Source organism: Hirsutella rhossiliensis, assembly GCF_020360975.1.
Source record: "Hirsutella rhossiliensis strain HR02 chromosome Unknown scaffold00009, whole genome shotgun sequence".
Classification (NCBI taxonomy): domain Eukaryota; kingdom Fungi; phylum Ascomycota; class Sordariomycetes; order Hypocreales; family Ophiocordycipitaceae; genus Hirsutella; species Hirsutella rhossiliensis.
In genome coordinates this window covers 1,188,531-1,209,972 of record NW_025408675.1, presented here as the reverse complement: position 1 = coordinate 1,209,972, position 21,442 = coordinate 1,188,531, and the positions used below count along the sequence as shown (strand labels likewise).

At 59.7% G+C, this 21,442-nt stretch overlaps 5 protein-coding genes across 5 annotated transcripts; 1 reads left to right on the top strand and 4 right to left on the bottom strand.

Annotated features, from left to right (window-relative positions):
- Positions 1-446: 446 nt before the first annotated feature.
- Positions 447-2,446, bottom strand: HRG_08073 (dual specificity phosphatase, catalytic domain-containing protein; the record flags this gene model as incomplete). The annotated part of the gene is made up of 3 exons (XM_044866544.1): positions 447-1,975; positions 2,040-2,351; positions 2,419-2,446. The coding sequence occupies 3 exons, from the start codon at positions 2,444-2,446 to the stop codon at positions 447-449; spliced, it is 1,869 nt and encodes a 622-aa protein (XP_044718433.1).
- A 1,416-nt stretch (positions 2,447-3,862) lies between these two features.
- On the top strand, positions 3,863-4,282 carry HRG_08072 (transcription factor pcc1 domain-containing protein; the record flags this gene model as incomplete). The annotated part of the gene is made up of 2 exons (XM_044866543.1): positions 3,863-3,903; positions 4,018-4,282. 2 exons carry the CDS (start codon positions 3,863-3,865, stop codon positions 4,280-4,282), a joined length of 306 nt encoding a protein of 101 aa, XP_044718432.1.
- Positions 4,283-4,642: 360 nt separating this feature from the next.
- HRG_08071 (helix-loop-helix DNA-binding domain-containing protein) lies at positions 4,643-6,758 on the bottom strand (the record flags this gene model as incomplete). The annotated part of the gene is made up of 3 exons (XM_044866542.1): positions 4,643-5,484; positions 5,557-6,127; positions 6,234-6,758. The coding sequence occupies 3 exons, from the start codon at positions 6,756-6,758 to the stop codon at positions 4,643-4,645; spliced, it is 1,938 nt and encodes a 645-aa protein (XP_044718431.1).
- A 2,381-nt stretch (positions 6,759-9,139) lies between these two features.
- Positions 9,140-11,197, bottom strand: HRG_08070 (pre-mRNA splicing factor CLF1; the record flags this gene model as incomplete). The annotated part of the gene is made up of 1 exon (XM_044866541.1): positions 9,140-11,197. One exon carries the CDS (start codon positions 11,195-11,197, stop codon positions 9,140-9,142), a length of 2,058 nt encoding a protein of 685 aa, XP_044718430.1.
- A 4,810-nt stretch (positions 11,198-16,007) lies between these two features.
- Positions 16,008-18,061, bottom strand: HRG_08069 (leucine rich repeats (2 copies) domain-containing protein; the record flags this gene model as incomplete). The annotated part of the gene is made up of 4 exons (XM_044866540.1): positions 16,008-16,049; positions 16,108-17,550; positions 17,729-17,913; positions 17,989-18,061. 4 exons carry the CDS (start codon positions 18,059-18,061, stop codon positions 16,008-16,010), a joined length of 1,743 nt encoding a protein of 580 aa, XP_044718429.1.
- Between the last annotated feature and the right edge of the window lie 3,381 nt (positions 18,062-21,442).

Genomic DNA, 21,442 nt, shown 5'->3' with positions numbered 1-21,442 from the left:
CCACCAGAAGTGGGAGTTGCCGCTGTTCCACATCGCCTGAGATGACATGGAACAAAGACAGCTACGAGAGAAGCCAATCACCAAGCGCAAGAAGAACAACGGCTTGGAAACCCAAAGTCAAGATTCCCGTTTGTATCTCGTCCCGTCATCCAGCCAGCCCGCTTCAAACGCCCCATGTATGCATGGCACCGCGACTCCCAGGCCCCTTCCCCTCGCCTCCCGCATGCCTCCAGGAGAAAAAAAAAACCAAAGCGTGAGTCTTCATCATCGTTAGAATGAGGATAGAAAGAGAGAGAAGAAGTGGAAAAAATGATCCTCCCAGCCCTGTCGCCCCGGCCCTGCCATTCCCGTCTCTGTAGCCTCTGCCCATGCATGTCTCTCTCTGCCCGCCGAAACCCCGCCCCGCCACCCCTCTGTCAACGACAGTTCCGCAAGGGGCTGACGCCCTATGATCCAGACACCTTGCGGGCCGTCGCGACCGCCGTGGCCGACGAGACGGTGCTGGCGCTGCCCACGCGGCCGCTCGTCTTGCGGACCCCGGCGGCGTGGTCCTTGGCGCGCAGCGGCGACTCGGGCCCAGCGCGCCGGCTGCCGCGGACCCGCGTCATGACGCTGGGGGTGCTCGCCACGCGCTCCGGGTGCTTGGCGCGCAGGGAGCCGATGTTCTCGGCGTCGCGCGACGAGTCGTTGTCAATCGTGCATACCGTCGACGTCGTGTGGCTGACGGACCGTGTCTTGTCGCCGCGGCCGCCGGGCGACTGGGACGAAGGCTTGCGGTGGCTGCGCATCCTCAGGTGAATCTCCTCGTCGGAGCCGGCGTCCTGCGAGCGCCGGTGCATCGTCATAATCTCCGTCTCCTGTTCGACCGTGTGCCCCTCCTCGGCCGTGGTCTGGAAGGACGTGGAGCGGTGGTACGGGTGGTGGCGGTCGAGGCGCGTCGTCTTGCGCGGCTGGCCGGGCGTCGGGGCGGGCAGGTAGTCTTCCTGGACGCCCACGTTATTGCGGTCGTGGTCCACCTCGCTCAGCGGGGTGCGGTTCGAGGGGCTTCGGTTCGGCGGCGTCGACGTGGGCCCGTTGCGCAGCGACGTCTTTTGCATGGCGCGGATAGGGGTGCTGGGGACGGGGTTGGCGGCCGCCATCTCCTTGCGGAGCCGGCGCTCGACGCGCTCCTCGATCCACCACTCCCTAAAGGTGCCCTGGTTCAGGTGCAGCCAGTGCTGCTGGGGGCCGACGACCATGCCCGGGCGCATGAAGCGCATAAAGGAAATGACCTCGTTGGCGGTGAAGCCGTGGCGGTAAATCAGGTAGGCCCCGATGAGGCAGCCGGTGCGTCCGAGGCCGGCCTTGCAGTGGACGGCGATGCCCTTTTTGCGGACCGTGATGGTCTCGTGGGCCAGGCGGATGAACCTGCGAACCGTCGACAGCGGCGGGCAGGTGCCGTCGTCGAAGATCATGTCGAGGTGCTGGATGCCGAGGGCCTCGAAGTACGAGGGGGAGTAGAGGGGGGAGTTGAGGCGGACGACGAGACCAATGTTCTTGTCGGAAAAGTGACAGAGGACGTTCTTGAAGGGCTGCGGCAGGGTCGGGTGGGCGTCGACAGCGTCGAGGTCGCGGGGGAGGGTGGCGTAGAGGTCCGACGTCTCGGGGATCTTGACGGCAGGGGTGTGCTGGGGCGACGCAAAGGCAAGGAAGTGCGGCGTGACCCAGTTGAAGTCGCCGTGCTCGACGCGCTCGTACCGCTCGTACATTTCGAGGTCGAAGTTGTCGAGGTCGCAGCACTTTTCCTCCTTTGCCTTCCAGACGCCGTAGACGACATCCTGGACGCTGATGCCGTAGTCGGCCTGGCTGTATCCGGCATCGCGAAAGGGCATCAGGGGCGGATCGACCTGGGCGATGGGGGCGAGGGCCAGATGAGGCGGCCAGTTCTGGATCAGCACCATGTAGCAGGCCAGCATGCAGGCGGCGTTGGCGCGACCTGGAACGAGGAGCTATCAGCCTACGCGGCGTCATCTCGAGGCATTGGAGGGACAAAGACTCACTCCTCGGGTCAGCGGCGCTCCAGAAGACGACGGGGCGGTCCTTGTTTTCCTTTGCGCCGAGGATGTCGTGGAAGCGGATGGCGAAGCGGTACAGGTGGCCAATGTGCAGCGGGCCAAAGTCGTGATGGAAGGCATTGTACAGGAGGGTATCGTCGACGGTGAAGTAGCAGGGCGGGACGCGGGCGGCGGGCAGGGCCGAGCCATCGGGGGCGCGCGACGAGCGTTTCCTGGGCGAGGGAGCCGACGACTCGGCGGTGGGGAACAAGGTGTCGGCGGTGGGAGGATGGACGTAGGAGGCGAGATAGAGCCGGTCTGGCGGAGAGAGCACGGTCAGCGCGACGGACAAGGAGAGAGGGGGGGAGACGGGGAGGCGGCTGACCCGGGATGTACTCGATGATCTGGCCCATGTTCTGGGAGTGGCGCGAGGAAGGGGCCATTATTCCAGGCTCGCTCTCCTTTGCTCCTCTCGACGACCCCTTTGGCTCAGACGGGTGTGTTGCCGAGCGGTTCGGGCGTCGCGGCAGTGAAATGCGGGGAGGCGGCGCAAAGGGCAGCTAGCAAGCAACCTCGGCCGACGAGCTCGGCGATGGATCGCAGGGGCTCGGCAAGGGAGCGACGGCGTGCCTCTTCGCTGGCGCAGAAGAAGAAGGGGGCCCAGGACGGACGGGCGCACGCGCGCGAGAGAGCAGGCCAAGAAGCGGCGCAAGAGCGGCAGGTGCCGGCTGCGTTGCTTCTGCGTTGCTTCTGCGTTGCTTCTGCGTTGCTTCTGCGTGCGGCGGCGGCGGCGGAGGGCGAGCGAATTGCGACTGGCGGATGCTGCTAGAGCTGCTGGCGATGCTGATGAGGATGCTGATGAGGATGAAGATGGTGGTGGCGATGCTGATGATGATGATGATGATGATGGGATGAGATCAATGGGACGGGGCGAGGGGAGCTTGTGATGGTGATAACGGCGGCGGCGCCAAGTGGACGTTGGCCGTCGTCGGGCTTGTTTTTGTACAGGCGGGCCGCCGTCTGTTATTCTTCCCGGGCGCCCGGTCGCAGCCCTGGCGCAAAACAGCGGGCCGCTGCCGTCGTCTGGGGCAACAGGACCTGTCAAGCTGCCCTCGGGTACTGTGGCTACGTACCAGAATTACCTCCCCCCTAATTACAGTAGGTACCCTGACCTAGGTAGGTATGTACAGATACCTACAGTACCTGGCTGGCAGCGACCAACTTCGTTCTCCGCCTCTAATAATACGTACTAACGGTTCGCCCGCCGCCCCTTGCCTCTCCAGATTCATCAGAGGAAGAATAGAGGCCCCCTCAACCTTTGCTTACGTACACACGCGTACACACATGCACACACACACAAAACACACGATGCAACGCTGCCACAGGTACCTTTACTTACTTGTCCCCGTTACTGTTGCAAGTACTGTACATGCTCGCCTGCTGCGCCTCCCTTGCATCCGTTTCTGCTGCACCTGCGAATACAGTGTGCAAGCTAGCATCGAACGGCAATCGGGAAGGGAAAAAAGGACATTGCACGCACACTCGCAAAAAGCACAGCCCACCTAACTGCATACCTCAACCTCCAGGTAACCCCCCTTAGCTTACGGATACCTTAACGGTAAGTAGGTACATCTACTCTGTACCCCGGCCGGTACGTACCTCCGTCCGTCCGTCCCATCCATCGCAAAGAGCGCAAAGAGCGCAAAGAGGGGGAAGCGGAAAAAATGGAACGACGAAATCCTGCGACAACATCATCTGACCTTGTTGACCAGCATTCCTCTCGCTACCGTGCCCATCACCATCGCGATGCCCCGGCGACCGTCGCGATAATGGCCACCACCACCGATGACGCTCGCTTCCCCTGCTCCCTGTATGTTGGGGCTCTGCTTCCCGTTCCCCCTCCCTCCTCCCACACGCACACACGCTACCCGCCTATTATTGCTTGCACCCGCCTATCGCTTGCACCCGCTGACCGACTCCCAAGAGCCCTGCGCATCCCCCTCCCCGACCCCAGGCTCGCCTCGGCCGCCCTCGACGCTCTGCACGTCGATGCCGAACTCTCCCCCCTCGTCCGCCGCCACCTCTCCCTCGACGACGCCCGCACCCTGCTCTGCGTCGACTACCAGGCCACCACCAACCGCATGCTGCGCGTCGCCGTCAACTCCTTCATGGACAGCGTCAAGCTCGTCCTCGACGTCATGGAGCACCTCGACGTTGATGTTTTGGCTCAGCACAGCGTACCGCATTAAATGGCTTTTTAATTCTTCGTCTTCTTCATCTTGCGTGGGGTATTCGTCTAGCAACAAGGGCGCCGTCTACACTACGCGCCCGTCCGTGTCGAGGCCCAGTCGCCGCTCAAATCAAGGTCCCTTCCCGCATTCATCCATGCATCGTCGTCGCCACTTGTCCAGCCATCCAAAACGCCCCCTCCCCCCCCCCGTCCCATCTTGCCTCTCCCTTTCGCCCCTGCTCTCTCCACCGTACCAGCCGCCTCTCGTAAACAGCGTAAAAACAGGCCACAACACCGGCCATGCTCCTCCTCCTCCTCCTCCTCCTCCTCCTCCTCCTCTGCAACAATGCCCCTGTCCCGGCTATGTGCTCGGTGTCGCTCAAGAGTCTGTTGGTGACTCCTTGATCCTTTTCAACTGATCCTTGAGCTCTTGGACTTGCTGCTTTAGATCGCCATTCTCCTTCTGCAGCTTCTGCATGTGCACAATGGCGTTTTCCACCACGCTGGCCTTGCTGTTGGGCACGTTGCCCAGCTTGCCCCCGTCCTTCCTCTCCGCCTCCTCCCCGACCTCGGCCTCTTGCTGGTCGGGGAGGAGGCCGGCCATGACCTGCAGCGCCATGTTAATGCGGTTGCGCCGCCCTTGCTCCGCGATCTTGTGCGATGTCCGCTTCGATGTCAGGTTGGTCGACAGCTCGCTGGGGTACGACACGCCCGGCACCGTGTTGCCTTCCAGGATGTTCTGGTAGTTGGACTTGGACATCAGCAGCCGTGACGCCGTGTCTTCTGCTGCCGATAGACCCGGCGTGCCTGGGAGCAGCGGCTTTATGTTAGGCGATATCCGGGGAAGAAGCGCGGGCGAAGCATGCATCGACCCCGTCGACCGCTTCCGGTTGCGGGACGCCAGCTGAGGCGTCTTTTTCGCGCTCGGGGCCGATGAGCCGGGCTGCAGCTGCGGGCTCGGGCCCGGCGCCGTGCCGTCGAGGCATTTGATGCCAGGCGAGGGCAACGGCTGAGTTGCAGGCGCCTTGGCGGCCGAACCTGGCTCGGCAGAGGGGGCGGGCGAGGTAAACGGACTGTCGACGGGCGCCAACGGCCCGCTGGTCACGGCCTCGGGCAGCTCGAGCGACTCGATCATGTCCGTCACCGTCTTCTGCTCAGGGCTGGTCGCCGGCGGTCTCTTCGTCCTCGAGGCCGGCAGCTTCATTAGCGACGCGGGTGTGGCTGGATGGGGCAGTGGTGGTTGCTGCTGCTGCTGCCGGCCGCCTTCTTCGTCGTCCCTTGTCGAGGATAGACGCGGGAGCAGCTGCGAGGTCCCGTTTTGGGGATGGATGTAGGGGGACTTGCTGGTGGAGCGTCGATTGGGTATAGGAGGCGGGGGCATGTCGGTCAGGTTCTCCGGCGACACGGACGCATTCTCCTCAGGACCATCGGCCAACGCAGCGGGCATGGGCAGCAGGGCCTGGTCCCCGGACCACGGGTTCCGCCCCTCGACCTCGCTCAATAACTGGGACACAATGGCCGGGCTGGGGCCCGTCCTTCGGCGCTGGGGCTTGGCAATGGGTGAGCTCTTGATGCTCGCCTTGCCTCGGGCCTTGGCGGCAGCGGCGTTGCTTTTCCTGGCCTTTTTGGACAGGTCTTGGTTGATGGCGAGGCCGCTCATGGCGGGGGGCTCCAGGTCCATGTCGATGGGGGAGTCGTTGAACTGCGCGACCTGGTCGTAGGCTGACGGTGCATCGTGCTGGGCCCGGAGAGCGGGAGAGGTGAGGGGGCTGAAGTAGGACGCAGCAACGGCGAAGGCGTTTTCCACGTTAAACTGGGGATCCAGAGGTGTCACGGCCGGGGACACGAGGGGCGTAAAGGCCATCTGTGGCAAGGAAGCACTGGTCAGCAAGCAGCCTCGGCGAGCCTCCTTGCGTTCTCTTGCCGGCAAGTGGCACGAGGGGGAGGGGACAGCGATTCAAGGAGCCTACATCTTGCTGCTCGGTCATGCGCTGGTGGTAGCCGCGGTCGTAGACGGCGTGGCGGGGCACATGATCGGGCTGGGAGAAGAAGCTGCTGCTGGCCGGGTGCATCTCGAGGCTCTGGGGCGTCGGGGGCACCGAGTGACTTTGGTGGAAGAAGGCGGAGCGCTGCTCGTGGAGCTGGCGTTGCTGCTGCTGCTGGTGAAGCTTCTGGCGCTGCAGGTACTGGATCTGGGCGTCGATGTTGGGTATGGAGGCGTCGGGGGCCGGGGTGGCCATCATGGAGGCGTCGGTCATGACGGGGGTGTGATGGCGGCCCAAGAGGTTTGCCTGGGAGTGGGCGGCGTCGGGCATGACAATGTCTGGCTGGTGGCGGGCCATGAAGGACGAGGGCTGGGGCGGGGCGGCGTCGTGGAAGGCGTGCAGGTCGAAGTGCATGCCGTCGGCCATGTCGAGGAAGTGGTTGAGGTCGTCGTCGTCGCCGCCGGCCGGGTGCTGGCCCGCATGTCCGTGCCAGGCGGCCGACGAGGACATGGCGGAGGATGGGGGCCGGCACACTGTCCGATGACCGGGGATCGGGGGTCCCCCGCCTTACCGAGGCGACAGAAGGAAGAAACGGGCAGCTGCGTCGAGGGGGGTCCGGGAATTGAGGATGAGAGAGGGCACGGCGCGGATCGAAGGCGGGAGAGGCGTCGTCGCGGGCTGTCGAGTCGTCTGGTTGGTCGTCCGGAGAGGTGTTTCTGAGGGGTGCGACAGAGATCGAACCGAGGCTCCAGTTCCGGATCGCAGCGCAATGTTCCTTTCTCTTTCTCTTCCCCTCCTTTGCCCCGTGATCTCGATTTCTAAAGCGGCTTCCTATCCCCCTCCGAAATGCGACGCCAATCCGAGGGTGACGATATGGTTGTAGCTGCCAAGGCAATGCGGCGCACTGCCAGCGGACGAGGATCAATTCGCTAGACACTGGCGCCAAGAAATAAATCCCAAGTCGACGGACGTGATCAACAATAATGACCAGACGGACGAGGTCATCGCAGGCAGACAAAGCGAAGTAGCGCGGGAGTGAGAGAGAGGAGAGATCGATGTAGCAAAGGTGCGCGCGCCCATACAACACAGACACACACACACACACACACACACACACACACACACACACACGCACCCACACAAGCACCACACACAACACGTGAGAGGGAGGGGAGGGGGGAAGACAAGAGAAAAGAGTGCAGGTGGGAGCGGGCGGACGAGTCAGGCGGAGCAAGTGGGCTCCAATTGGCTGCCCGCCGCCAGCTTTGGCAAAACACCTTTTTTGTTAAACGGACTTTTGTAAGGACGAGCGGCAGACGAGTTCATCCGTCTTCTCTTCTTAGGTACTTACTGTACCTACCAGAGCATACAGCATACAGCATACAGCATACAGCATACAGCATACAGAGCAGAAGTGTTGCGTCCCCACTGCCGTCCATGGCCAAAGAACGCTTTGCCCTCTTCCCACCGCGAGCAAGGCCTTGGTTGGGGAATGGTAATGCAGGTACTCTAATTATGGACCCTGCTGGTCAGACCCTTTCCCGAGACAAGTGCCCGCTGCCGACCGAGTACCGTACACAATTAGTATTCAACATGCGTGCATTTGCCCTCTCTCCGTTTGTCTGTTTGTCTGCTCTGCCAAGTGATGCCAAGTGATGCTGACCTGGTAGGTACATAATTACATACGAAGCCGGACAGAGCCCTGCCCTGCCCTGTAAAAGCTTCATGCGCCCTCTGGCCGCCCACTCCACTTCCTCCTCCGCTCCTCGTCGTACATTGCTGGAAAATCATTGTTCCTCAATCTCATCGTCCTGCTCCTCCTCCGTCCGGCCCGGCCCTCTCGCCTCACCGACCCGACCGCCCTGACTCGCCAGCACACAATATGTACATCCGAACCGTATCCGTACCTGCAGCATACAGATTTACAGATACACGCCGAGCTGCCCACCGTGGCTCCCAGAGCCAATAAGCACCCCCGTATCAATCCACCATTCGGAGCCGCTTCGCGCACCACTGCCTTGCATACGCCTACACACATGTGCATCTATCTCCTGGTGTGACCGCGCCGTCGCACAAGTAATTACTGATAGTAGCTAGACGATTCCACCCGACTCTCCCTCCTCTCCCTCCTTCAGTGGACCCGTCCCGTCGTAATTACCCGACGGGCTACTACCTGTCATGGGCCACGATACTACCTATCATCCCATCCTCTGCCCTCAAACTCCACGCCAATATCCTCCTCCTCCTCCTCGTCGCCTTCACAGCGGCAAACACTGGCCCCATATTCCACAGTTGCAGCCTCTTCATCGAAGCCGGCTTCTAGTGTATTTACTCCTTCTCATCCTACCTACAGCACCGGTTGCCTATTCACCACGAGCAAGTCGCCGCAGCCGCCCCTTGCATTTAACTACCCTACCCCCCCCCCCGGTAACCACACATTAACTCCGTTCTCCCAAAATCCAGCAAATTACCCGCAGCAGGACATGGTCGTGGTATCGCATAGGCAGCCCGATGGGTGAATATGAAGAAGAAAAAGAAAGAAATGACCAAGCTCAGGTCAAGAGTCTAGAATGTACAACAGAGGTACCTGGACCCAAGGCACGCACTATGAGTCCAATATGTCCAACCAGACCATTCACGAATCCTTTGCTTCACCATCGTGCCGTCCGGGGCGCGCCACCACAAGCGAGTCAAGTCCGGTCTCTCGCCGAATCTCGCAGAGTCGGGAGAAGCCAATGCTCAGTCGCCATCAAACAGAAAGCAGAGGGGAGCAAGCCGCCTCGCGAAAAGAATTGGGGTATAAGCCTGCCAGGCAGCCAAAAACAAGAGGCAAAAGGGGAGCGCGTTGAAGGGGGAATATCATGACATCTCATCGGGGGCCCCGCCATCATCTACCGTCGAGATTGGTCTCCGAGGTTGAGCCAGCTCATGTCAGACGACGTGGCAGCCATGGCAAGCTGAGGTTGCTGGCTCACGCCCGAGGGAGGCGGCGGCCGGGCAACGGCGCCGCCCGAGGCTCCAAAGTAGTAACTCGGAGCATAGGCACTGGCTGCCGGCGCTCGGTTGGCGCCCCAGTTGCCCGCCTCGGCGGGGTCCCAAGTTTCGTTGACGCTCTCCGGTACGCCACTCGAGTAGCCCGATGACCCGCGAGACGCGAGGCGTACAATCTTGCCCGTCATGCCTTCCGAGCGCACGTCGTTGGCGAATTGCGACACCATTGGACTGCCGGAGACGACGTTGCTGACTTCAGGCCGCCCATCCAGGTTCAAGGGCGGCACAGTCGCCGAGTCTTGGCGGACCTTGATAGGGTTCCCGGCCTCGGAGTAACGAGAACTCTGATCCGAGAGAGCCGTATTCCTCTTTGCAGGTCCCAGTCCGAGCATCTGGAGCGCGCTTCCGCCAGACCAGTAACGATTCCAGCCAGAGCTCCTGCGAGTGCTGTCGTTGGCCTCTGCGGGCAGGTTCCGAGGCCGCGGCCGCGGCTTACCCACGTCCGGAGCGAACGCGACGTTTCTTTCATCCTGCCCGACGAGGGCCGGATGAGTGGTCGATTGCGGAATGGGCTTGCTGATGGTGCTCTTGAGGATCTTGTGCAGTGAGCTGACAGAGCTCCGATTTGTGCCGTTACTCAGCCTCCTGCTTAGACCGGGTCTGTCTTTGCCCACGCGTCCCATCAGAATGGCCATGGATGACCACGACTCGTGAGACGCCTTCGGATAGTGGCCGCGAAACTGACCGGCCGATCTGGTGGGCATTGCACTCTGAGCGAAAGCCGTCGAGTCCTTTTCGTCGGCGGCACCGTCAACTTCTGGAGATTGCCGGCGGCTCTTCCGTCGCCGCAGAACCAACAGCAAGAGACCGAGCAGAGCCATCAGGGCCAAGACGCAGCCCAGGGTGATGCCAAGAATGGCATTGGAGCTCAAGTCCGACGTTTGCTTGTTTTGACCCGTCGCAGCGCTCGAGCTAGTCGCCGCCGCTGTGGAGCCCGAGGTCGTCCGGGTCATCGAAGACGTGGCCGATGTTGACGACGAGGTTATTGAAGAGGAGGACGCCGAGATAGTGCCCGTTGAAAACAGCTTGACTTGCCGCTCTTTTTCGCCCAGCATGGCGGTGGCGTTTATCCAGCTATTGTCCTTTGCGTCGAAAAACTCAAGGCTGTACTTGCTCGCGAATGCTATCAAGCCGTCGGGGCCTGATGTCATGACGACGTCCGGTCCCATGCTCTCGGGCGCAAAAGTCGAGTTGTACTTGGGCCAGTTGTTCCGCGCCAAGAGGCGTTTTGATTGCGCTGCAGCCTCGTCCAAGCTTCGCCTGGCGACTGGAGACGAGTCGTGGATTGGATCACCATTCTCATCCTGTACAGGAATTCGATCAACAGTAATGGGGGATTCATTGATGTTAAACACGTAGACAGACTTGGACCCGTCCTCTGCGGTGTGGAGAGCGAGTCGCTTGGAAGTCGTGTCCTCAAGGGGCAGTTTTAAGCTCGCGCCAGAGTCTCTCCAGCGGGCGGCAGGGTTGAAGAGCCAAACTTTGGTACCTTGCGCATCGCCGCCTCCGGCAATCATGGCGGCGTCGGCGTCTGACCAGCTGAACATCAGGGGCGACACGGCGGGTGGAGCGCTCGATTCGTGTCCTTGAACGGCGAATGGTTCGGATGCCTGGATGGTAAATGTCTGCGAGGAGGGGCCGTGGCTGTCGTCTTGGTTGCCGGCGTACATAACAAGGGCATCATTGGCCTTGATGTAGGTGGCTGCGTGCCCCTGTCTATTCTTTGTGACCTGGTCGGCGAGCTTGATGGTGGTCCACTCGCCGGTCGAGTACGTGTATTTTTGCAGGCCCGAGAAGTCGTCGGGACCTCCTTTCCCACCGACCACGTAAAAGCCAGCCTGGCTGGCATCTGGCGGTGTCGACCCCATGCACGTTGAACCGGTCACCTTGACGCCCATTTTGAGTTTTTTCCATTGTGCATCGTTTTCCAGGGGGATGGACAGGAATGCTTCGGGGGAGTAAGAGTACAGCGTTTTGTCGTGAATTACCAAGCATGAGTTGTCCAGCGAAGCGGGGGGCTTCGGGACCGGCATATTTGCAGCTTCTCCCAGTGCCAGGGGCAAGGGAGCGAAGTGCAGTATACCTCGGGATCAAATGGACACGAGTGCCTGTGTTGGGCTGTTCATGACATGGCCGTGGTCGAAACGCGACAACAGGCAAGGCGTGTCTGGTGTTTGGGACGACGCAGGATCACGAATCGTGGACGGGCCGAATTGGATCGCTGATTATGCCTGGGAGGGTCGTTGCGAGGCAGGCGGTATTCGTCGATTAGATAGATGTGTGGCGTAATGTCGGTTGGCTGTGGTGCGCACGCGCGTGCAATCAGTCCAAGTGAGTGGCGGTCAAAGTAGCTGTGGAAGCAACGACGCAAAATCAAGGCGGACAAGTAAGGGCCCAATGAGCCCCGAGCGCAGAGGTCTGTCTGGCGAAATATAATCAAATCGTCTGGTCCCTGGTCAAGGTCGAAGCTGTTGTCGAAGAGTGGGAAATCAACAGGCAAAGTGCTAGACACTCTGGGGGCAAGCGTGTAGGTCGAAAATGTCCAGGCGCGATCAAGCAGCAAGCGAGATGGGTAAAGGCATCGAGTTGGTCAAAGGAAGAGGGCGTGGAGAAGACGGCTGTGGCTCTGGCGGCGTGAGACGAAGGAAGGACGTATTGGCAAGACCAGTCTGACAATGGTAGTCGTCGTCAATGTCGAATCGAAAATGCGGATGAGTCGTCTCAGGAGAGACAACAACAATAACAACGGTCTTGTCGTACCAGACAAGGTTCGCATGCGAAGCCAAAGCAAAGAGTTCAAAGGAAAGGGCGTGATGAATTCGTCAGTCGAGGCGGAAATGTCCAAATGGCAGCGAGCAGGACTGGCCCGTGGGGGAGCGAGAGGGTGGAGGACAGAAGGCAGGGAGAAGCGACGAGGGACGGCGGAAGAGGCAGTGCCGTGGTGTGAGCGGGTGAGGTGTGCAGCAGTCCCTGTCCCGGTACAGGGAACATGGACGGTGGGCGCGGTGGGGGGTGGAGCGAGTCCGAGCGAGGGGACCAGGGGCACTGTGCGCGGTGCCGTACCTGACCGTAGCAGCAGAGCGAGCAGGGGCCTCCCAAGCAGACCGTGGCCCGCAGGCACGGGCTGTGCACCGTGCACTCGGGCATGACGCGACACGGTACGGCTAGGGCGCTGGGTGTGCGCAAGCATGTACCCGGTACGGGGGGGATCAGGACGCGCCAGGGAGGAGGCACGTACTCCCTACTGCTGGAGCCAATCACGACAACCCAACGGCACCGTCGTAATGCACGAGCCCGCATGTACCTACGTGCATGGGCGTTGGGTAGAGGCACGGGGCCCGCGAAGCCCAGAGAAGATGGAATTGATGAATGTATGTATGTACGTATTTACAGTATGTAGGTATGTCAAAGGCGGCTTTGCCCCATCGACAGCGAGGAGAGGCCATCTGGAGAAGAAGTACCGGCAGGTAGGTAAATGCGGGGTGAGGTTTTGGGCTTTGTTTGTTGGCCAGAGGGGGGTTTGTACTGCACTTGCCCAAGGTACCTGGTATCTACCTTAGGTACCTCTTTACTTGGTGGCTGCCCTGCTTCGTTTCCGCTGCCGCTGTCTTGTACGAGGCCACCGTATGCACCTGTGTATAGGTACTGTACCTACCTAGGTTAAGGTAGGTAGGTTGGTATTTTAAGGCACTTCCTTCTGGATCGTATTCCGTCAGGAGCGCATTGCAGCGACTTGCCAGTCAGGGCGCGTCGGCAACGTTCCTTTCGGGGCGCTGACGGGCAGGTCCCGCATGACGACGCGCTACCTCGCATTCTAGTGCGGCGGTGCCCCATAGGGCGGGTTCCCCGTCGACGCAAGGTACAATCCACCAGTTCTTGGCGCTACCCGTCTGTGACAGGGTGGCGGGAAAGGGGGATCGTCTGATGAGCCTATCACTGTTGTGTTTGTCGACGACGGCACACCCACTCGAGTTTGTTTGAGTGTCTCTGCAAGGTGAGATTGTGGGCAGACGTGGAAGTAAATGATTGTGCCAATGGCGAACAATGCCTTGTGTCTGCACAAAAACTGTAGAGCCCCAGGTACTAACTACTACTCCGTACCAGCCGTACTGCTACCGACTGGTAGTAGAGCCCGGGTGGTGGGAAGCGCCCGAACACAACAATAGCCCACTGAACGTTGTGCCTCTTGGGCGCTGCAGGTGTGCATGCGCTCTGCTGTGCGGATATCTACTCGGAGCGACGCCTGCGACAGGAATAACACTGCATTGATTGATTGTCTGACCTAGACTTTTCCCTCGGAGCATTGTGCCTCTGGCTGAACCTGCTTCGGCAGCCAACGGACGGCGCAGCACTACTAGTACTATACTGTAGGTGCACTACTGTAGGTAGGTAGTGCCTTAGTACCTACTAGTAGTATTGCGGCCTGCGGTGTTCGTACTGTATCTACTGTACTGTGCTGTATCATTGCGGCACAGCTCCTCCTCCTGTTCCCGTCCATCTGTCTGGCTCCCTCGCTCGGGCCGCGGACGGCACGCCAAGCCGCAAGTACCGAGAGGCCCGAGACAGCACGTCAACTGCATCCAAATGTTAATGCACACTTGAGAAGAACAACAGAGGCGAAGAAGCTTCATGGCGCGCTTGACAGCCAGACAGCAAAATCACCCTAGGACGACGACGCAGGAAGAAATTGCGATGCGTCGCCCCTTGTCTAGTCACCACCCACCAGTTTGTCCCGGGGCCCGCCCGAAAGAGGCCTGGCCGCCCCCACCAGCTGCGCCCATGCTGAAACGCGCCATCCCACCTGTGCGTGCGCCTGTGCCCCCTTTTCCCCACAATAGCACGTTATCCGACGATGCCTCCCATGATGTCAATTTGACTCTCCTTTTGCCCAGACAAGGTCCCGAGGTAGGGACGGGATGATTAGAGACGGGATGATTACCGTTGGGCCCAAGGCTTCTGTACATTAGGGACGGAAAAGTCTGGGGCACTTGATCCGTGAGAAAAGGACTCGTTGTTGGCTTTGCGTGAATCATGCTGTGCCCGAAAATGACGCGGCGCATGAATCAAAGCTTACGGCGTATGGCCAGAGTGCATTGCAACTAATCCAGCAATGGCCTCTTTTTTATCGCGATTCCTCATCATCCCACAATGGAAGTCTGGGGCCGAACCCGAGGCAGTGGCATGACGGACCGGGCGATTGCTGCGGAGCAAAGGTTAGATGCACTAATAATCTTTTGAACAAGCTTATGCGTCCAGAAGCCTTGGACATCGTGTGCCGCCATGCTCATTGCATGGCCATTGTTCTACACGTATCCCGTGTAAACGGGGTTGCACGAGTTCCCTGATTGCTGTGAGCTACCCCATTGGCCGTGCCGTTGATGCACTTCTGTGTCTCTGCTCGTACAGTACCGTGCAGTACCGTACAGTACACCAGCTATCCTTACATACGGCTGTGTCATGGCCCCCTGCAGTGCGAGACTTGAACAGCATGACAATGCCAGTTTTGCCCTACTTCGTTTCCCGTTTATGCGCTGAGCAAGCGAGTGACGAACCCGAGCGGCAAGCCCGCCGCATTTGCCGAGTACGCAGATCCCGCCGTGACTCGTAGCTAGGTAGCTAGCTAGGTGAGCCTTTTCTTCTTTTGCCTCTTCACGCTTTTTTCTTGCCCGCCTGTCCGCGGCGGGCTCCGGCCATTGCTCGGCGAAGCCAGGTCCGAGTACGGGAGAGGCGAAAAGGGGCCGGCGACGATGAGGTCATCGTGTCCACCAAAGGGGCAGGCGCCATTTTCAGGGTACGGACCCGTTGGCTGGGCCCCTCTGGGTGCCAGGTGCCAACTTAGTGCTGTATTAATTAGTGCTCTCGCAGAGGGCCCAGCCAGCCAACGGGTATCGTACCAGCCAGACAGGGCCGTATGCGCTACAAAGTGCCCAACGCTTCCTCCCGCCAATCGCCCTTTGGAACCTCCCGGTCGACTCTGGAAGACACATCCCCGCACCCTTCTTGAGACCCAATCGCCCTCCTGCCCTCCCTCCATCAATTGGCCTATCAGAATCCTGCGGGCTGCACATCACCGAAGCGTGCGACAATCTAATCTCGACTTTGTCACTCGAGGGAGAAGTCGAACCACCTCCAAGCGCCTCTCGACTCCCAATTCCCTCCCTCATTGGCTCGGGCTCCTCTTCAGCCTCATCGTTCCATCTGCCCAACCACATCGTCGTCACCCTCGTGTCCCGACCACACGCCACACACTGCAGACCGGCTCGAGCACGTGGGCATCTCCGGCGCTTCACTCCTCAACTGTAGATCCTGGTTGCACATTTGATTCGTCCCCTTGCGGGCTATCTAAACATTCCCCTCCGCCTCTCTGATTCCCTGCTTGACCTCGTCTCAAGGGCGTGCAATCGCATTGAGCAACCATCCGCAGCCATCCTTGCCCCAATGGCTGTCGAGAACAGGGCCATCAGCCGCAAGCCACCAGCCCCTGTACAACTGTATGCCGTCCGGCCAATTTCCCTTGGCCATCAGCACTTGTGCCATAACATATCGCAACTACTCAGCTCCACAACTCCAATCTCATCGGGCGTCATCGCTAGGCCTCCTTCCCGCCATCCCCAGCCTTTTCTTCCTGGCCCCTCAATTGTCTTCCTCCCTGCTGCTCGCGCGTGTCGTACGTTGACGCCAGCCCCGGACTGCAGTTCCTAGCCGCCTCTACTGGGGAACCGAAGAAAAAGCTTCGGCGGGTAGTTCGGCCTGTCGTCATTTGTCAGTGGACAGTGCAGATCCAGCCGTGGAGGTGCCGAAAACTAACCTTTTTCTCATGGAAGATGGCAATGGCCTTGTCGAATTGCCATTCCACTTGCGACAGACACATTTCACAGTACTCAGGCACCATGCCCGTCAGCTTCGACAGCTCGGTAATCATGGCTTGGCGAGGGTCGTTTGCAGTCGCAGCGCCTTCTGCCGGTGGCGCAAACACATTCGGAAGAGGGTTGTAGGCTCTCAGCGACAGCATGTCGCTCACCACCCGGATTGGGCCATTGCCTGGCTGGCCGGGTCCGAGGACAAAGGTGCGTGAGAAGCTTCGCTTGCCCCCGTCTCCAGTCTTCTGGTCGTACTCCTCAAATTCTCCGTGAACCGAGACAATCAAGCCGTCTACGCCCACGCGAATCTGTCCGTTGGGATCCGCAAGGCCGGGCAGGGGGTGGCAGTCCATGATGTACTTGCTCAGGTCCTCCTTGATGTTGGGGTGCTTGGTCAGAGGCAGGCCCTTCCAGATATCCTGGATGATGTTGGCGCCCCGGAAGAGGCGCTGCATCCGGGCGTTCTGATGGGTAATTTTGATCAAGTTCCGTGACACCTTGATGTACGACGACCACGGCAACGGCGCCGGTGCGTCCGAGTCTCTGACGGATCGTGCATCCACGGCTATGGAGAACTGGCTGCTCTCGTCGTAGAGCCGGGAGGCCAGGGCTTGCCGGTCCTGGTCAAAAGATGTGAAGAACTCGAGAAGAAAGTTCTCGCCGATTCCGTTGACGTCGCGAAAATCAGGTCCGCTTTGAGGGATCGGCTTTGGCCTGGAGGCCGCAGCTTGCTGTTCGATTTGCTCGGCAGTCCGGACATGTGTCCCATTGATGTTCTGCAGTTTGGGAAACCACTCCAGAAGTGTCGCCTGGTAGTTGGGTTCCGTGGCCTCGATCGGATTTCCAGTCATGTAGAGAGTTTCGAGGTCTTTGAACTTGCCTTTCCAGCGCTCTAGCGCTTGCAAGTTGCCAATCTGGTTGCCACTCATGTCGAGGTTCTTGAGCTGTGGGAAGGTGGTTGCCACCGACTCGACTTGGGAGACATCGTCGATGCTGTTGCTGGCAAGGCTAATGCTCTCAATGGCTTTGTTCTTCTCCGCCATCGTTCGAAAGAGGCCGTCGCAAATCACCATGAGTCCTTTGAACGTCTTGAGGGCTCTCTCTCGGTTCTCGAACATGCCGAGATCGACAAGCTGCGCGTCGGTTGCGAGGGCATCAAGCTTCAGCAATTTGTTGGCACTCAGATACCGTTGGCTCAGAATCGTCTGAAGTTTTGCGCGTAGTTCCTGTGTCTCCTTGGACTCGGTGACCTTGCTCTGGTGCCCGAGGTCCTCATCCGATTCGACAATCTCCAGCTGTGCGCTGGCAAAGGTGAAGGTGTTGAGTTTGATGAGCTCCTCCGCGTCTTCCTTGGTCGCTCCGATGAAGACATAATCGCCCACCGCGTGAGACTGCCGCCGTCAGCAAATGACCGAGATTGGGAGGGTTGGGAAGGGATTCCAGGTAGATCCATGACGTCAGACGCGGGTTCCGAGGCACAACAGTGTCCTGGTTTGCGGCAGGGCCGCTAATGATTATATGGCAGACGACACGTCGACATCCCGGAAGCGCGTCGATGCTGCAACTCACCTTTTTTATCATGACCTGCCGGGCTTGACCTCCTGTGGTGAATGAAGATGCTTTTCGCTCCAGAAAGCTGAGCAGGTCGCCCAGACCTCCGTCTTGGTTGGCCGCAGCTTTGCTTTGTCTCAGGCCGCGAACACGTAGGAACGTCAGACCGCCTCCTCTGCCCCTTCTCCTGCCGACGGTCGAATCTGAGAGGCGAGAAGCGAGGGAGCCATCGCCACTCCTCAGATGCTTTAAGACGGTTTGAGCCGTCCTCGACCCACCGCGGGGATTCCTTTGAACCTGGGGAGGCAACGATCGCGGAGTTGTCCTGCTTCTCGGTCCGCTGAAGTCCATGTTCCCTGCTCTGTTGGGCCGCTTGCTCGTTGCATCCATGTCCAGGTCTCCATCGCCGTCAATCCTTGCAGACGCCTTGCGCTTCGTGACACCCCCTCTTGTGCCGGCTCGGCCTGAGCCTCGAGGCTCTCGGGCTCTAGATGATCTTCCGCGAGGAGCCATGTTGTTTCGTAGTATCGTCAGGCAGACGAATGACCGTTTCGTGGACGGCGTAGGATGTGGATGAGTGGGTTGGCACACGTGCCTGGGTAAGCGCCCGGTCCAGACCGCACAGAGTGGTTGCGCGTAGGTCTGTGGTGGTTTTTTTCGGTGATGATGTCTGTTGGTGGGTGTAGGTATAGGCGCAGGTGTTCGCTGAGTGCCTCTCCGGATATGTGCGTTCGGCGGGCGACTCGATCGGGAAGTTATGAGAAATCGGGACAAGGCGCTCCTCGCAAGAGTGAGCCTTGACGAGAAGAGTCACTGTCGAGAAATGAGAGCTCAGCGCCGGACGGGGGACTCTGTCGCCGCAACGAGCTGTGGATTCTGATCGCACGCAGCTGCCAAGGTTGCAGTCGATATGGGCGAAGCTCTCGCGCCGGCGCCCGCCAGCATAGACAGCGAAGGCGGCACGCAGGAGCTTGGCACTTCCGCCAGTCTTCGCGCGCGTATGTGTGTGAATGAATGTGGGCGTGTTGGTGAGGGAGGAAAAAGGTTTGCACACGAACAAAGAAGTGAGGACGTGAAGTGACGTTTGCCGGACGCCCCACTTTTTTGGGTGCCAGACTGCCATGTCGACAAGGCTGCACTGCAGGGCAGGGCAGGGATCTGCAGCGCCTCTTGCCTACCCTATAGCCAGATCTTTCCCTCTTTCTATCCCCTCGGGATCCGCGCCTGCATCGAGCCGCAATTGTTCTTTGGGGCAGAGGCGTGGTACCCGGGCATGACCTGCCCGCGATGGAATAAGCCGGCAAAGGAAGGGCCATCAAGAATACGGCACCTCATCCGGCGGATGGACAAGTCGCTCAACACGGCCATGCGAGCCATCCTCCCGGTCTGGAAGACGACGCCGCTCAGCGCCAGGCACCGGGAGGCGGGCATACCGCCAGTTTCGCACCTGCTCCAGGCGTGTCGAACGCGCTTCGCAGCCCGTCTCAAGTCCTCGACGAAGCGCACCCGCTTGCGGTGCGAACGAAGCCGATCCGGGCCCTGTCATCAACAGGGCCATTAAGTTAAAATACCAGCGTCCACGACAACCTTTCCGGACCAGACTGCGTCGCACTGACGAGCTGCTCCCAAGGTGCGCCAGGCCAGACCTTCTCGCACGTAGGTTCGCCAGCGACCAGCGTGGACCCTTGCAAACTGCGCCGAAAGAAGAATCGGCGGCAAACTTCGGCGAGTGGCTCCAATCAGTTGCTCCACGGACAGCAATCGTCTACTCGGACGGATCCCTCTCCCCGGAGGAGCCGCGGGGTACGGCTATGCGGTACATCAGGATGGACTCACCGTCCTCAGCGGTAACGGCCGTCTTGGGCTTGCTGAGGTCTTTGATGCCGAGGCGAGAGGCTCCTAGAGGTCTGCGTGCTGCGTTGAGCCTCCCGGCTGCAGACCAGATTGTCGTATGCCTCGATAACCTCGCGGTCGCGACGTGTCTTCAAGGCATGCCGTCAGATTCCTCCCAGAAGGAGTTCCTGGAATTCCAGGCCTTGGCCGCAGAACATGGTGCCACTGAGATCCGCTGGATCCCCGGCCACACCAACATCCCAGGTAACGAGCAGGCAGACGCCTTAGCAAAGGCAGGAACCTCTCAACCCGAGCCTGCAGACGCTCTCCCGACGCTGGCATATCTGCGCAAGGTCGCTAGGCAGCGACCAAAAGACGCATTCAAAGCCTGGTGGGAAGTTTCTGCACCCCAACAGTACAGGGTCCTCGACCTCGATGCCACGACTGGCTGCCCGCCAGAACTTACCATTCCACGACCTCTGCTCCACCATCTGCTCGCAGCAAGAACCCACCACGGGACTTCGCTGATTACCACGAAAGGTTGAACCACGACGATGCGCGACTGACGTGCTCATGTGGTCGACGAAAAGAACCAAAGCATCTCTTCTATTGCCGGAAGATCGCGCCGCGACATCGGATGAGGTTGGCACCCTCACCGAGCGCGGCGGTCAACCGAGCAATAGGCAGAGACTTCGACCAGTTCGTCAAGGTGGCGAAGGCAAGCTCGTTCTTTGGAACGATCTGCCCTCGCCACTAGGCGGCAGCAACCGCTTTCCCTCCTTCCCTTCCCCTTTGTTTGCACACACCCATTTTCTCTTACCCGACTCGGCCGGGCGGAGGTGCTCTCCGGAACCGGCCCTGTGAGGCCAAAACGAAAGACATGGCTGTCGCGCCTGAACGTCCCGCTGACGGGCAGCAGGCTGAGCAAAGAAGCGCCTTTGAGCCGATGAAATGCTGAATGGTGGATTGTTTACGTTCTGTGGAAGGGCAGAAGACGCGGATTGGTACTCGTTTCGTTTCGCGTATTGTGGGCCTACTCCGCGATAGTAGACTTCCAGCAGCTCAGCACGTCCTGTGCCCCGTCTCGGGGACCTGAGCGACCTAAAGGTCGCTGGACGGAAAATACAATAATAATAATAATAATAACTATCCCCTCGGGATAGCCGAGGCGCTTGAGGTAGGTCACTTAAAAAGGCAGTTCACCGACGAACAAACAAGCTACACGTTGGGAGAAACAAGCTCCTTGTTTTGAGCGGAGATGGACTTCATCTGATGTTCTGCATCCGTGCATCTGTAGAGTCACTGTCAGTTCCGGCAAATGGGTACTGTACGTATCGTATCGACTTGGAACCCATTACCACCTACCTACCTAAGGTAGGTACTGTAGGTACTAATCGACTGGGCTGCGCCAGACCAATGCATGTATATTACCTCACGTGACACGGCATCAGCTTCGCGTCTCAAGTCGCGCTCGACATGCATCGCCACTGCACTCATTGCAGAGCAAGCAGCCTCACAGCACCACTGCCGCAAGACTCCGGCATGACACTAACGTGAGGGGCGAGCTCCGGGGAAAGCCGGCTTCTACGCTTCTCACCAGCCAAAACACCCAACACGCTGCAGCCATGGAAGCCGACGAATTTGATGATGATATCGCGGACGAGGACTTTCTCACGGCCTTTGAGCAGGTATCGTCGTCTCGTGGGGGGAGGCTCGCTCCCTCACCGGCCTTGAACACCTCAAAGAGATACCAAAGACCTGCCTTCCCGCAAGCCGCCGCGTCCGCTGCGGCATCGGAGCTTCAAGATTTGCCATCCGATGCATTCTCATCGCCGGAACCCGTTGAGCAGCGTTCGCGGAATGCGGCCCCGGAAATACAAGGATCAAATCGTCCGGCCA